Source organism: Numida meleagris, chromosome 6 (assembly GCF_002078875.1).
Source record: "Numida meleagris isolate 19003 breed g44 Domestic line chromosome 6, NumMel1.0, whole genome shotgun sequence".
Taxonomy (NCBI): Eukaryota; Metazoa; Chordata; class Aves; order Galliformes; family Numididae; genus Numida; species Numida meleagris.
The window spans coordinates 57,336,929-57,349,879 of record NC_034414.1 but is presented as its reverse complement, the minus strand read 5'-3'; the positions used below and the strand labels follow the sequence as shown (position 1 = coordinate 57,349,879).

At 44.8% G+C, this 12,951-nt stretch overlaps 1 protein-coding gene across 1 annotated transcript in view; it reads left to right on the top strand.

The window, feature by feature from the left end:
- Positions 1 to 2,192, top strand: part of TMEM260 (transmembrane protein 260) — a 28,664-nt gene extending 26,472 nt beyond the window's left edge. The window contains exons 14-16 of the mRNA XM_021402572.1: positions 146 to 199; positions 549 to 639; positions 1,684 to 2,192. Coding sequence (XP_021258247.1) covers positions 146 to 199; positions 549 to 639; positions 1,684 to 1,956 — 418 coding nt within the window. The 3' untranslated portion in view covers positions 1,957 to 2,192. The remainder of the gene's footprint in view (positions 1 to 145; positions 200 to 548; positions 640 to 1,683) is intronic.

Here is a 12,951-nt window from a genome sequence, read left to right as displayed (position 1 = left end):
TTCCCTGCTGTCAGAGCTGTAGGCTTCATGACAGGTTTTCTGCTGGGAGGTCTGTCGCTGCTCGGGTTAGAAGGGATGATTGTGTGGTGAGCAAAACACAGTGACATGGATCTGATGGCTGAATTTTGTTTTAATTCCCGTTTAGTTTCAAGCCCTCTTCCTGGGAAGCCGTCGCCAATGAGGAGATGTGGCAAGCCAGGTGATGCTCTTTTGCTCCCCGATGCGTGGAAATACACACTGAAGCAGACAGCTTGATGCTGCACAGCCTTATTGGATCTTAATGTGCCAAACTTCAGAAGGAAAAGATGCACCTCTGGCAGGCAGTGGTTTCATTTGCCTAAAGGTTCTGCTCAAAGCATCGTGAAGAACAGAGGGTAGTTTGGGCATACGATAGAAAGAAATCTGTATCACTGATGACTTGAAAAACTCTTGTGTGCTGATCCATCCAATTAAAAAGCTCTGTGGACATGCTGAAGATGTGATCAGGTGATGTGAGTTGGTTATGTTAAGCAGTTGCTGTAATGTGGTTTTTTTTCTTATTCTCCTAGGATGAAAACAGCTTTCTTTATATTTGGCCTTGCAGAAACTGCCAGCGTGCCTGCAGAAATGAAATCACAGCTGTACACGTTGGCATACACTGTAAGTTGTATATTTTGCTATGAATACTGTCTGCAATCTCCATCCTTTTTTTTTTTTTTTCTTTAAATTTTTTTGACCACGTGGAAATATCACAGTGTATCTAGATAGGCTGTCCTGTAATCTGCATTCTCTCTCATTCATCCAAATCAGGAGCATAGCAGATTCAAAGAGATTTGTTCAGGGATTTTATCCATTCCTGCTTGCCCTCTTGGTCACGGAGGATGCCAGAAGCTAACCAGTCGACACCATCCTTTTGCTATAATTATGTTGTCTGCGCTGGGCTCCAAACCCATGCCAAGAGATTGCTTGTCCTGAAGTCCCCTCTATGCACTTGTCCTCTCTGTCATTACACAGTCGTGCATCTGAGCCAGCAAGTGTAAAATCCGACAGTCTTCTCACTGCAAATTAATTCTGCTGCATTTCACAGCAGAGAATGACACACGTAAGCTGGTGTAGGTATCTCAATAAATATTGCACTGCCAGAGATGCCAGCAGATGCACAAAACGATCAGTGTGTGTCAGCAGAGAGGAGATATTTTAGACCCCAGCACGCAGTCTATAAACAGCTTCCTTTAAAGTTTTGCCCGTTTTGCTGTCATTTTTGCTGTTCTGTTCTGCGAAGTTCCCAGGCAGGTGCCTGATGTTGAGCTTATCAATATTGCCACTCAGCAAACTGCGAAAGTCCTGTTGAAGATGTCTCGACCTCCTGGAACACTGAGTCAATGTTTTTCCAGGCGCAGCACTGAAATCCCTCTTTGCCCAGCCTGGTTCCCTCTTGGGGAAGGGCATAATGTGCTCTGGGGTTATCTCCATCGTCTGTAATGTTTCTAAACAAACAGCTGCTGCACAAAATCCCTGGATTTTGGATTCACGCTACCACACATCACATGGCAAACACAGAGTGAGTTTCAGAAACGCTCTGACTCTGGGTGATGTAGACATCTAAGTAGCATCTGTTCCTTTATGGACAGTTCTGAAGCGCTGTTAAGAGCTGTTGGTCCCCTTTGTTTGATTAATTTGTCCTTTTTTTCTGCCATTTAACAGTCGTACAAAGAAATTGTCAGCTCTCATCCAAATCACCCGGTGAACTGGCACAAAAACTACGCGATAGCCTGCGAGAGGATGTTGCGTCTCCATCGGGTGGGTGAGGATCCCGAGGCGTTGCTCTCCGAAACCGTTAAACATTTCCTCCTGTACACCCAGAAAGCAGAGGACGATCCCCAGCGGCAGGATATTCTACAGGCTGTGAACCACCTCCAGAAGGAGCTGCAGGGGCTGAGGGAAATGAAAGCTGAGCTGAAGTGGCAAGCTGGATAGTGCCTGTTCCACTGTGCCCCTTCCGAAGCGCTGAGATTTTTGAGGTCAATAGCTTTGACTTGCTCATGGACAATGTGACAATGTTGGTAAAAGGTGACTAAAAGAGCAGAGAGCTCAGCAGGAATGTACTGGTGTTTGTTATTTGATTGCTGTGGCCAAGTGAACAGTTTGTGTGTGAAGAAAGCTCATCACAAAATAAAATACTGTGTTTCAAGAAGAGTTTCCTACCAAAGGCAGCACTGTGAAAGTCTTTTAGATTTGTTTATGGATGCATCATCCTTTATAGATGCAAAAAGATATATTTTGCCCTTAAACGTTGCTGCTGTTGTTGAGCAAAGAGGTTTGCTGCGTTTTTCCTTAGGCTGTGTGTGTATGTGTTTTTACAGTCATGGGGCACAATGGATAGGTGGGTTTCCATCAGGACAAGCGTGTGGGATGGTGCCCTTGCAGGAGCATGACTGTGTGCTGTTTCAGGTATGCTCCATGCCCTGGCTTTGCCTCCAAGGTGCTGCCGAAATGACCCCCTGGGAACAAATGCAGCAACTGGTGTGGGGTGGTGGTGTTGGGTGGAGACAAACCCAGCTCATTGCAGGGAGGTCTGTTGTCATTGCATTGAGATTTTATGCTGTGATCGACTTCATTGCACTGGTTTTCCTATGGCAAGTAATTTGTATTTTTCTTCGCAGACCAGCATGACTGTAGGCAGCAGCGTGGCAGCTCCTGTGCTGTGTGAGTCTGGGGTAGGGAGGCTGCAGCACTGACATCCATCCTGCTTTCCATTCTGCCCCAAAGGCCAAGCAACTCAGTTCTCAGCTCAGCTTCATATTCTCCAAAGAATGACATGAAATAGCTTGTCTTCCAAAGTTCTGTCAATTAATATGTCTTACAAAGGCATAAGACAGACACCAAGCTCTGGTGGTGTTACTGGAAACCCACATTTGTCAAAGTTTTCATGCTTTGCTCCGCCATCCTCTGAAATCTCAGCGCGGTGGTTTTATGGGAGAGAAATTGCTGCCGGTCCTGGAGTGCGTTTGGGTTAGTAAACTTTTTGGAGAAGGTAGAAGGATTTCTGTAAGGATCAGGTTATTGAGCCACTCTGCTGGGAGGAGGAGAGCTTGGTGGGGATGCTCTCCTGCAGAACTCGGGGTGTAGTTTGAGTGCCAGGTATGCTGTGCCGTGCACACATGTAGGTGCAGGTTTAGGCTTGTGTGGCTTCTAAACCTAACAGATCCCTTTATGAGCAGATGACTTTTTTGTTCGTCCCCCTAACTTATTGTGGGAAAACTGGATCACTTTCATCGAGTGCTGTATGTATGAAAATCAGGCTGCTCTTTGGGATTCTTTTATTTTTCTTTGTTTTTCTCCCTTTCATTCTGATTTATTTTCACAGAATATTTCACATCCCATAGCAATTCTCCCCTGTTCTTCCATGAACAATTTCTCTCCAAACAGTGGATAAGAAATGAGCAATGAAAAAAAAAAAATAAAACTCAGGCTTGTGGGTTGCAGAGCCACAAAGCAGAGGGAAGAGTGAAGAAGAGCGGCTCAGGGGTGTCATTTTAACTCTTTGTGTTGTAATTGACTACATTTCAGGTCGACTGTGCCTCACTTAAATCTCTTCCTTTTTGTCAGTTCCTGCAGAAGTGTTTGTACAGAGCGAGAGAATATCATACATTCCTCCATGCAGCTTTCTCAGGGCTGGCTTTCTTCTCGCTTCTCAGAATCAGTCCTTCAGGCTGGCAGAAAAGCATTAGGAATCCAATTTTTGAATGCTTTTGTTACCTACATTATTGAAAATCCATTCAAGCAAATATATTGAGCCAAGAGTTTTCTTTATCTTGATTAGATGCCTCTCCTTAGCTGCACAGTCTTGAAATAATTGGAAGCTTTTGTGGATTCTACTATCTGCTTGGGAGAGAAGAGGGGCTCTACAAAGGTATGTAAGCTGCAGTCTGCTTCAAGTGATGTATCACGGTATATTGTAATAAGCAGCAATGCAAACTGCAAGCAGAACATTCCCACCAGCACATGCATTCCCAGGTGTGAACAGCAGTGGAAATGCTTACGCTTTTTTAGAGAGCAAGACCAGAAATGCTTGCATCTGTGAGTTCTGCTTCTGTGGGAGCTGTGTGCACGTGCAACACGGGTGCCTGTGCTGGATGCTCAGCAAGAAGGTATCACCGATGGCAGATTGCAAAGGTAAAAATGTTGAACGGAGAAGGAAGTGTGAAATTTCCTCCTGTGAATCTGTTCAAATTAGATTTGCTGGTGCTTTCAGACGAAGCCGCCGCGTGCGTGTTTGTAAGCCCGTTTGCTGAAAGGCAGTGCTGAGGGATGCTGGCAGAAGTTTAATTTTTATCAGCTCCTCTTAGGTGGCACCCCTAAGTTTATCAAACAAGCAAAGCTGATTTGCTCTTCGTTAGTCTCAGTTGCAGGAATTGGTTGCCAAGTAAACAGGATTTTGCATTTTCCTAATTACTTTCATATTTGTGTTTTACCTCTATTTGTTCTCTTGCAGAACCGGTCCTAATAATTAGTCAGACTCCTGCTGCCTAGACCTTAAAAAAAAAAAAAAAAGTGAAGGGGGGGAGACTTCAGAGGGCTTTTTCTCCCTTATAAATTCATTTTTGTTACAAGCATCTTTTATACATATTACTAAAGGGAGCGCACTAAGAAATGCAAATAATAGTTCTTTATTTTATTATGACAGTTAATTAATAGCAACCTGTTTTAATGAATAAAGTCACTCAGAGTCCTTCAGCACTTCCTAAGTAGAGGCCAGAATCTGTAGGGATTCTTTTTTCCCCCCCATTGTATAGCTCCTAGACTCCGTGCGCTATATAGGGCCTGTATAGAAATGCTCGCTAATGAAGAGGGAGGGCGAGGAACTTGTCTGCATTCAAAGATCACTGGTGAGTCATTCAGCGAGAAAAGGCCCCTTGCTAGGAATAGTCACAGTTCCGCGGCATTGTGCTAGCAAAAGGGTTTGATCAAAGGTCTCCTGCGGAGCTTGCATGGTTTCCTTTCATACGACGACCATAATTAAAACCACTAATTCTCTTTTAAAATGCTGCAGGATGCCATGTAGGCATCTGTCTGGAGTGTCCTTTGTGCTGTCGGGAGCTGTTAAGGACCAGCGCCGAGGGCTTTTCAGCGACATGCCAGTCAGGAAGGTGATTCGACATAAGGGTGCCTCTGAAGGCTTGACAGGGCCTTGACTACACAATCCGCGCTGAATTTGCCCCTTGTCAGCTGCCAGTAAATAAATCTCAAAGGGGGAAAAGCTGAAGTTTCATTACCTGATCCCCGGGGCTTTGTTGGTTTTGGCATCGCCCAGGGGGAAGCCCTTGCCCCGCGGGGCTGGGGCTGGAGGTGGCCATTGGGGCCTGTGCCGGTCGCGTTGGGCGCGGGGCCGTTTGAAGCCCGTCAATACTTGTAACAGTTCAGCTGTTGGGAAGACAAATAAATGGAAGAGCCAATTAATCCCCTTTGGGTACTCGGTGCCTTTTGCCCTTTTATCACAGCCTTATTAGGTTCCTACTCATCTTGAACCAGGAGGAATGAATTGAGGTTGTTGAGCGCTAATTGGCAAAGACTTTTCATCATGGGCCAAGAACTTTCACTGACTTGAAAGTAACTTCGCCATGGGGAGGATCAGCGAATTCTTGCCTTGCCATTAAGACAAAACCCCCAAATCCCATCGTGATTCAGCGCGGTCTTTAAAAAGAAATAAAGGGAGGCAATTGCTAAATCGTTGGGCTTGGCCTTCGTCAAGATGTTGGTAACTTATATTTGCTTCTGAAAGGAGAGTTGTGGAGCCAGATGCTGAGCAGAGTGATCCATCCTGAAACACAGCTGAAATCCCCGTGTATTACGTACACATGCATGTGTTACCAAAACCTGCTCCTGGGTCAGGCTTCTGCAAAGCAGCCTGGAGAGGGTCTGTAGGGTGGCACAGGTATTTGGAATGGCTTGAAGCCACTTGAGTGTCAAGAAGAGTGATGCTGAAGTTACAACACACCCAGGGACAATGTTGGCTGCCCTTGGTTCATCCTTGGGTTTAGTGAGAAATGAGTTATAGTTAGGAAGTTCTTCGGAAGGGAACCACTTTTGTGTTCTTGTATGAGTTGTTTTTTATGTTGTTTTTTTGGTAAATGCTGTGTTAATTTGAATGTACTTACTGCCTTACCTCCCCTTCTTCCCTACTGCACATTCAAAATGAATAAAACTCACCAGGTTATGTAAACATTTTATCCTTTGGAAGTGACAGTGTTGTGGGCCACCTCAGCCCAACGACATCGGACAAGGGGGAGAGAGCACAAAACCCTATTGTTGTGTTCCCCAGCCTCTGTGTTTCTAAGACTTGGGAAACAAGGCACCCATGTTACAGATGGCATCTCTGGGTGATGCCAATGGGGATGGGAAGCCCCCAGCGTGGCCTGGCTGCAGCCCACCCCGGGACCTGCAGAGCTGGGAGCTTGGCACAGTGCTATGTGAGCAAACAGAGACTAAAGCTGCTCTGCTCACAGCAGGGGATGAAGATGTCCTTGTCAGTACCCTCGGAAAGGCTGTTTGGTTTAGATCTGCCCAGCAAAGCTGGAGCAAGCGCTTGCAGCACAGCACCTTGCCAGATTGCTGCATGGAGCAACCATGTTTTGTGACCACTAAGGGCCTTGCAGAGAGGATGAGGAGCACTGGTGGCACTGTGTCCTCCACACGTTGCCCCTTGAGCATGAACAGTTGAGCAGGTATTGGACAGCTTTGACACACTGCAGGTCAGATAGGGCAGCAACTTGCCAATTTTCAGGAGAAAGAACACATAGAAGGGGAAGAGGCCCTCCTTTTGGATTGCTTGGAGGCCTTTTGTTTATTTCTCCTCTTTGTCTTGGCCTTTGATGTAACAACAAAGCCACTTAAAATGAAGTGTACAGTATAAAAAGCTCATCTGAAGAACTGCTACTCATGAAACCTCCTCATGGAGGGTCTGCTGCCTAATTCAGACCACAAGAAGGACTTGTGTGCCCAAATTGTTACCATTTGTTCCTAAAATTTGTCATTTTTCCCTTGCTGCCTCTTGACACCCCTGCTATATTCAAACCTTACATTTCAAAAAAGGCCTATTCAAAATGGACTGAAGGCAAGAATGAGTATAAATTGGAATAACTTGTTTCGGATGAGTGGAAGTGAGGGAATTTCATACAATCATAGAATACCCTAAGTTGGTAGAGACCCACGAGGTTCATTGAGTCCAACTTCTGACTCCACACAACACCTCTCAAAATTCAAAACGTATTTCTGAGAGTGCTGTCCAAATGCTTCTTGAAATCTGGCAGGCTTGGGGCTGTGACCACAATTTGTGCTGGTGGTGGGCTGGTTGGAGGTAGCACACTCTGGTGATGGTCTCCATCTGGAGAACTTCCTCAGCCCATTCCTAACGAATCTGAGAATGTGTCTTTCATCAGGTTGAATCAATTCAACGCTAACTTACTGATCATCAGTGAATTTGTGTTTGTAAATCCTTGTACTACACTGCAAATAAGGAAGAGAGATGATGGCCTTGAGGAAGATGAAGATGCTCCGTACACAACTATGTTGTCATTGCTGGATAAAGCATGAGGTGATAAGGTACTTCCCAAGAGAGGTTCTTCATCAGAGTTTATTTCTTACCACCATTTAGGAAAGTTAAGAACTGGAATTTTAATTTTGATCCTTGATTTTTGAGTTTATTTGATTAGGCCAAGCTGCCCTTGGATTTGGCTGCAGATTAGTTTTGCTGGAGATAAGTCTATTTTTATAGAGTGAACCATGGGTAACTCTGACTATGACAAAGAGAAACTCTTCCTCTCTTGGGAGGCCCAGGAGGGAGTTCAGAGTACCATGTATCACAGTGCCCTGAAGTACTAAGGTACTTATGCTGAAATTTGTTCAACGCACTCCTCTCATATGTCACATCAAGTCTCCAAACCTACCTCGTCCTGTTTTCTGTTATGTAAAAATTAGTCAGTAACATGACATGAGCCTCTTCCCTTGCTCTTTTATTCAGGGCTGCTTGGCCAATTGTCACCTTCAAAAAAACCTATTTACAGAAAACACAGGAAACTTGAGAAACATGGGCAATACAGACCAAGAGCGCTGTCCTGTGTTTATGAAGGCAGTGCGCTATCAAGGTGCCCAATTTTATTGTGTTTTTAAATTTGGTGATAGCATTTATGATGTTTTAATTCTCCTTGTTGTCCCTGGCATTAAAAGCATCTAGCTTTACGGAACCCCAGCAACCCCCTGAATACCCTTTTTTTTCTCCCAACCAGGATCTAGCTTTTTACCATTTCCTTAATGTTTGCACCTAGAAATGCAGCTTAAGTGGCATTATGCTAAGTAATTATTCTTACAGGATGTGAAATGAAACAAATTTTGCACAGCATGAAATTATTCCTGCCACGTACGGCGTTCGGTGGCAGATTTTTGAGTTTGGACCACAAACAAGGCTCGGCAGCGAGGAGCGGCGCGGAGAGGAGGGGGCGGGGAGGAAAACACCACCAAAGGTAAGTCCTTGTAGCAAAAATATTTTTGGCTGGATCAAATATTAAACCTGCTACTACAAATTTCACGCTTTGCATTCCTAAAGCAGATGCCAAGTGATGATGCCAAAAATTAATTGGAAATAATAGCGCTTGCCTTGTGTGCTGCATCCAGCAGAGGGCACAACGGATAAGTAATGTGCGCCGCGCGGAACGCGCCGCTGATAAGGCTGTTGGTAATTGCTTCGGTAAAAATATGTAGCAACATGCTTGCGTGCTTATTTACATCTGGGGATGTGCTCTGGAATGGAGGGCTTAGATTTGTAACTGTCCCCCCACGCCCCATTGACACAAAGGAGACTTTTCGGGTTTGCCCACTTTCTCTTTTCAAGGGGGGAGTGTTGAATTGTTGGGTTTGCTGGATAAAGTACAGGGAACAGTTTTGGTGTTTGGAGGTTATCTTGAATTCAAAATTCCAACCTTGACTGCTAAGAGGGAGGCGATGCATCTCGCAGAGGAGAGTTTTCCGGCAGTAATTTGACACAGATTTTCGTGGGTAAATAAAAATGTCATTTGAGTGAAAAAAAACTAGAGGTTGGAGATAATGCTGAGAAAGAGAATGTTATCCCTTTTATGCATGGAAAAATGTGAGTTGCTCGTTTATATATTACAAAATATTAATTGGGAAGGGAAAACTTCCCATTAGTTTCATGTCATATTGACTAAAGAGAGAAATGAGAGAAAGATATAAGGGCATCTAAGCTGAAAAAAATTTAAAAATCCACTTGCATCCGATGAATTTTGCAATTAGCAAAACAGATTCCAATGCTGGTGCACAGAGTTGCTTTCCCTGGTGCAAAATGTGTGGGTACTCTCTTTAAGCACGGCCCTTTGTATTCAGCAAACATCAATCGGTAGCAATCACAGCTTAAATCGTCTGTCTAATTAGGGAAGGATTTTCTTCATAAATGATACAGATCAGAAGAAATGTTAACACGTACTTCCCATTCAAACCTCGCTTGGACAGCTCAATACTTAAAATTACTGCCCTGATTTCCAGTTTTGCGTAAGGACAGTTGTGGAAGTGGGCAGGAAGGGGTGGATAACGTGTGCTAAAACAAATGGAATGGTGCAGTCTTTCCCCAAAGACTGAAAATTATTATTTCACACTGCTTCCTCGCAGTTCCACAACATATAAATAGATGCTGCCTTGGAACAAGTCAACATTCGGTGCAAACATCCTCACAGCTCAATCTGTGCAAGGGGAAAAAAAAGTCTGTTTTCATGTTCTCATCTCTCCCTATCTTGTTGCAGGGTTATTGTTTAAATCAACACTTCCCAACTGTGTAGATTTTAGCTGGAGGTTTTTTTCCTTGCTTGTTTGTTTTGGAGAGGAGGGGGTTGTAATTTCCCAACGTATGGGAGATAAATGAGATGTTTAAAGCGCCTCAGTGGAGTGGCATAAAAGCTGGGAAATCAGAGAGATTGTAAATCTATGTTTGCTTTAGAAATAAAATAAAATAAATCAAGGAAGAGCAGGTTAGAGCTGCTAATACTGAGCTGATTAAGAGCAGCAGTTACATAAAAAGCGGCTAGAGTCCATATTGTAAGTATTATTGCAGCCGTGAGAAATGCAACTCCAAAGATTTTAGGCGTTGGTGTGCCTTTTTTTTTTTTTCCCAGTGAATTAAGTGCTGATGAAAGGTATGGATTGACAGCTTTGCAAATTCAGATCTGCTGTTTAATCACATAACCTATGGCAGTGTCTACAAGTCTGGTGGGAGCAAGTTGTCCTGACCCTCTGCTGCTTCCGTTTATAGGAACATAGGTGGTCCCCAAGGCACTGGGTTCCAAGGCTTGTGATCCCAAGCCATTGCTCAATCACTGTCAGGTTGGGGAGGTTGCCTACCAAAAGCCTGAGTGGTAAGAAGTGGAAACCTACTGTTGCAATGGGGCAGCATACATCCCAGTGTCTTGGTCTGTCCATCTGCAACCAAGGTTGATGGTAGTGGGGACTTCTGTCACCACATGGTGATGACAAAGAGGGATTCCCACTGGGAATACTGGAAATAGTTGGTTTTGGAAGGAGGTCAATGTAGATTCGGCTAGGTCATCTTTTCTGTTGTTGAAATACACCCTTGCAGTGCTCCATTCAGCCAGCAGTGAAATGGTTTGCATCATAGGGAAGATTTTTTCAGCTTTTTTAAATTCACAGCTTTCATCCTTCTAGGTCCATTTTAAAATGGAAACTATCCTCATTCAAAATGAGAAGTCATATACTTTATTTAAAAATAAGAATTTTCAGACCTACATTTGGAAAATATGAATTAATAATAATTAAACATTTGCTTGGTTTTTACAGACGTTTCTACCCTGTTTCTTGTGGCTGAAGCTAGATGATCTTTGAGGTCTCTTCCAACCCAAACCATTCTATGACTCTATGATACGATTCTATGAAATGTCCTGAAATCTACCTGAATACAGCAATGGTTCTGGTGTTTTAGGATTACTTTTGATTCAGGTAGTAGTATTTCAAAAATGCCTTATGTACCTTTACCCACCACTGAAAATATGATTTGAGGTCTTTGTTGGGGCAGGCAGATATATTTCCCAATCTTTTGTTAGCAGAGCAGAGAAATACAAAACTACAGGGAAAAACAAAAGGAGTTTATTTGCCTCATGAGCTTCTTCAGGACCACAAGCACCATGCTGGGAGTGATGGAGAGGATGAGAGTTTTGCTAATATGACTCCTCTCTGAACTGTTATTGCTGGACCACATTCCCCAAAACGCCCCTAATGTTGCTGATCTCTTACTCCTGACCTGATGGTGAGGTTCAGGATGGAAACCCTTCTATGGTTGAGTTGGACAGTGCCTGCAGAAGGTGAGCCCTATCTCATCCCACCCCACCCCACTCCACTCCACTCCATCCCATCCCAATGCAGCCATCCCACAGAGATCATGGCGTAGGGGCCCCCTTCTCACCCCAGCAATGGAGGGAGCCCAGGTGTGAGCACTGCAGTGTAGGAAATCCCACACAAGGTGGCAAACCCTTCTGTGGCTGCAATTTGCATTTTCTGACCACTAGCAAATAAAGCTGTTCAGTTCTCTTGGCATACAAGGTTGTAAAATACTGGTCCTTAAACACATATCTATGTAGATAAATATTGAAATATGATTGAAAGAGCATTTTAGAGCTGTGTATTCCCCCCAGTGCCAACGTGCAGCATAAATTGGCAGCTGCCTAGAAGCAAAGATAGAAGTAGAGGTAGTAGGAATAAGTTGCAATGAACCGATCTAGCTGTCTGTAAGAGAATAAAATAAAGGGCAATTGCTGATTTCTTTGGCCTTATGCTCAACTGTTCTGTACCATAACAAACCTTGCTCTAACTTGACATGGACTTAGCTGCTGCACGGGGCAAAAAGCCTCTTGTGTGCAGTTGGGAGTGATGTGCTGGGTCCAGGGAGAAGTGTAATGCATGAGAAAAGTAAGAGGTCTCTGGTTTGTCTCTGGGCTAACCCCAGGTATGGAGAGCCAAAATGCAGAGGGATGGTCTTAAATGCAAAAGCCAGGCTTGGGGCGTGTCTAGAGCACCTGGAGTTGGAGGTAGGACAATGTGCCAGCTCATCCCATGTCCCTGCTCAGCCAGTTGTAGAATCATGGCTTCATAGAATTGTTTGAGTTGGGAGGGACCTTTAAAGGCCATCTGGTCCAATTCCCTGCAGTGAACAGGGACACCCACAGCTCCATCAGGTGCTCAGAGCCCCATCCAGCCTGAGCTTGAGCATCTCCATGGACGGGTCATCCACCACCCTACTGGGCAGCCTGTGCCAGCACTTCACTATCCTTACTGTAAAAAAATGTCTTCCTTATATGCAGTTCTTGTAGCCAGTGTTATGGTTTGGTGGTCTGGGCTCTGTGGTCAGAGGTTTCTTTGGCAGGGGATAAATCCCCGTCTTTCCCCCAAGCACACGAGGCCATATCTGCCAGGAGGGCCAACCACACATTTCAGCATCCACCTTCCCTTTCATTTTGAATGGGTCTGGACCAGCTTAGAAGAGCCATAAGCCTGCCCAGTTCTCCCAAACCTTTTTGGCCAAGCAGGGAGCAGCTTGGCTACATGTGCAGGAAAGCTTGGCACAAGGGACCAGAAGTTATCCTTAATTTGATACGGCCAAGGCTCTGTGGGATGAAAGGAAGGGTGGTAAACAAGCAGAAATCACGCACCAGCGCTACTTGCCGTTCTGCTCCTCCTTTTAAGTCCCTGACACATAATCTTGGTCCCGATTTGGTCTCCACCTCATCTGGCTTGTGTAAGCTGCTTCCCGTGACCTTTCCTCAGCAGAGGGAAGGAGGGGGAGCGATGGGGGCATGCTTATAGAGCCAGACCCTCCTGCCAGCGGGCAGAGGGTGCTCTTGCCTAGCATATCCCGCTCCCTCCGGATAGCCGGGGCTGTTCCCCTCCATACCAGCCCTT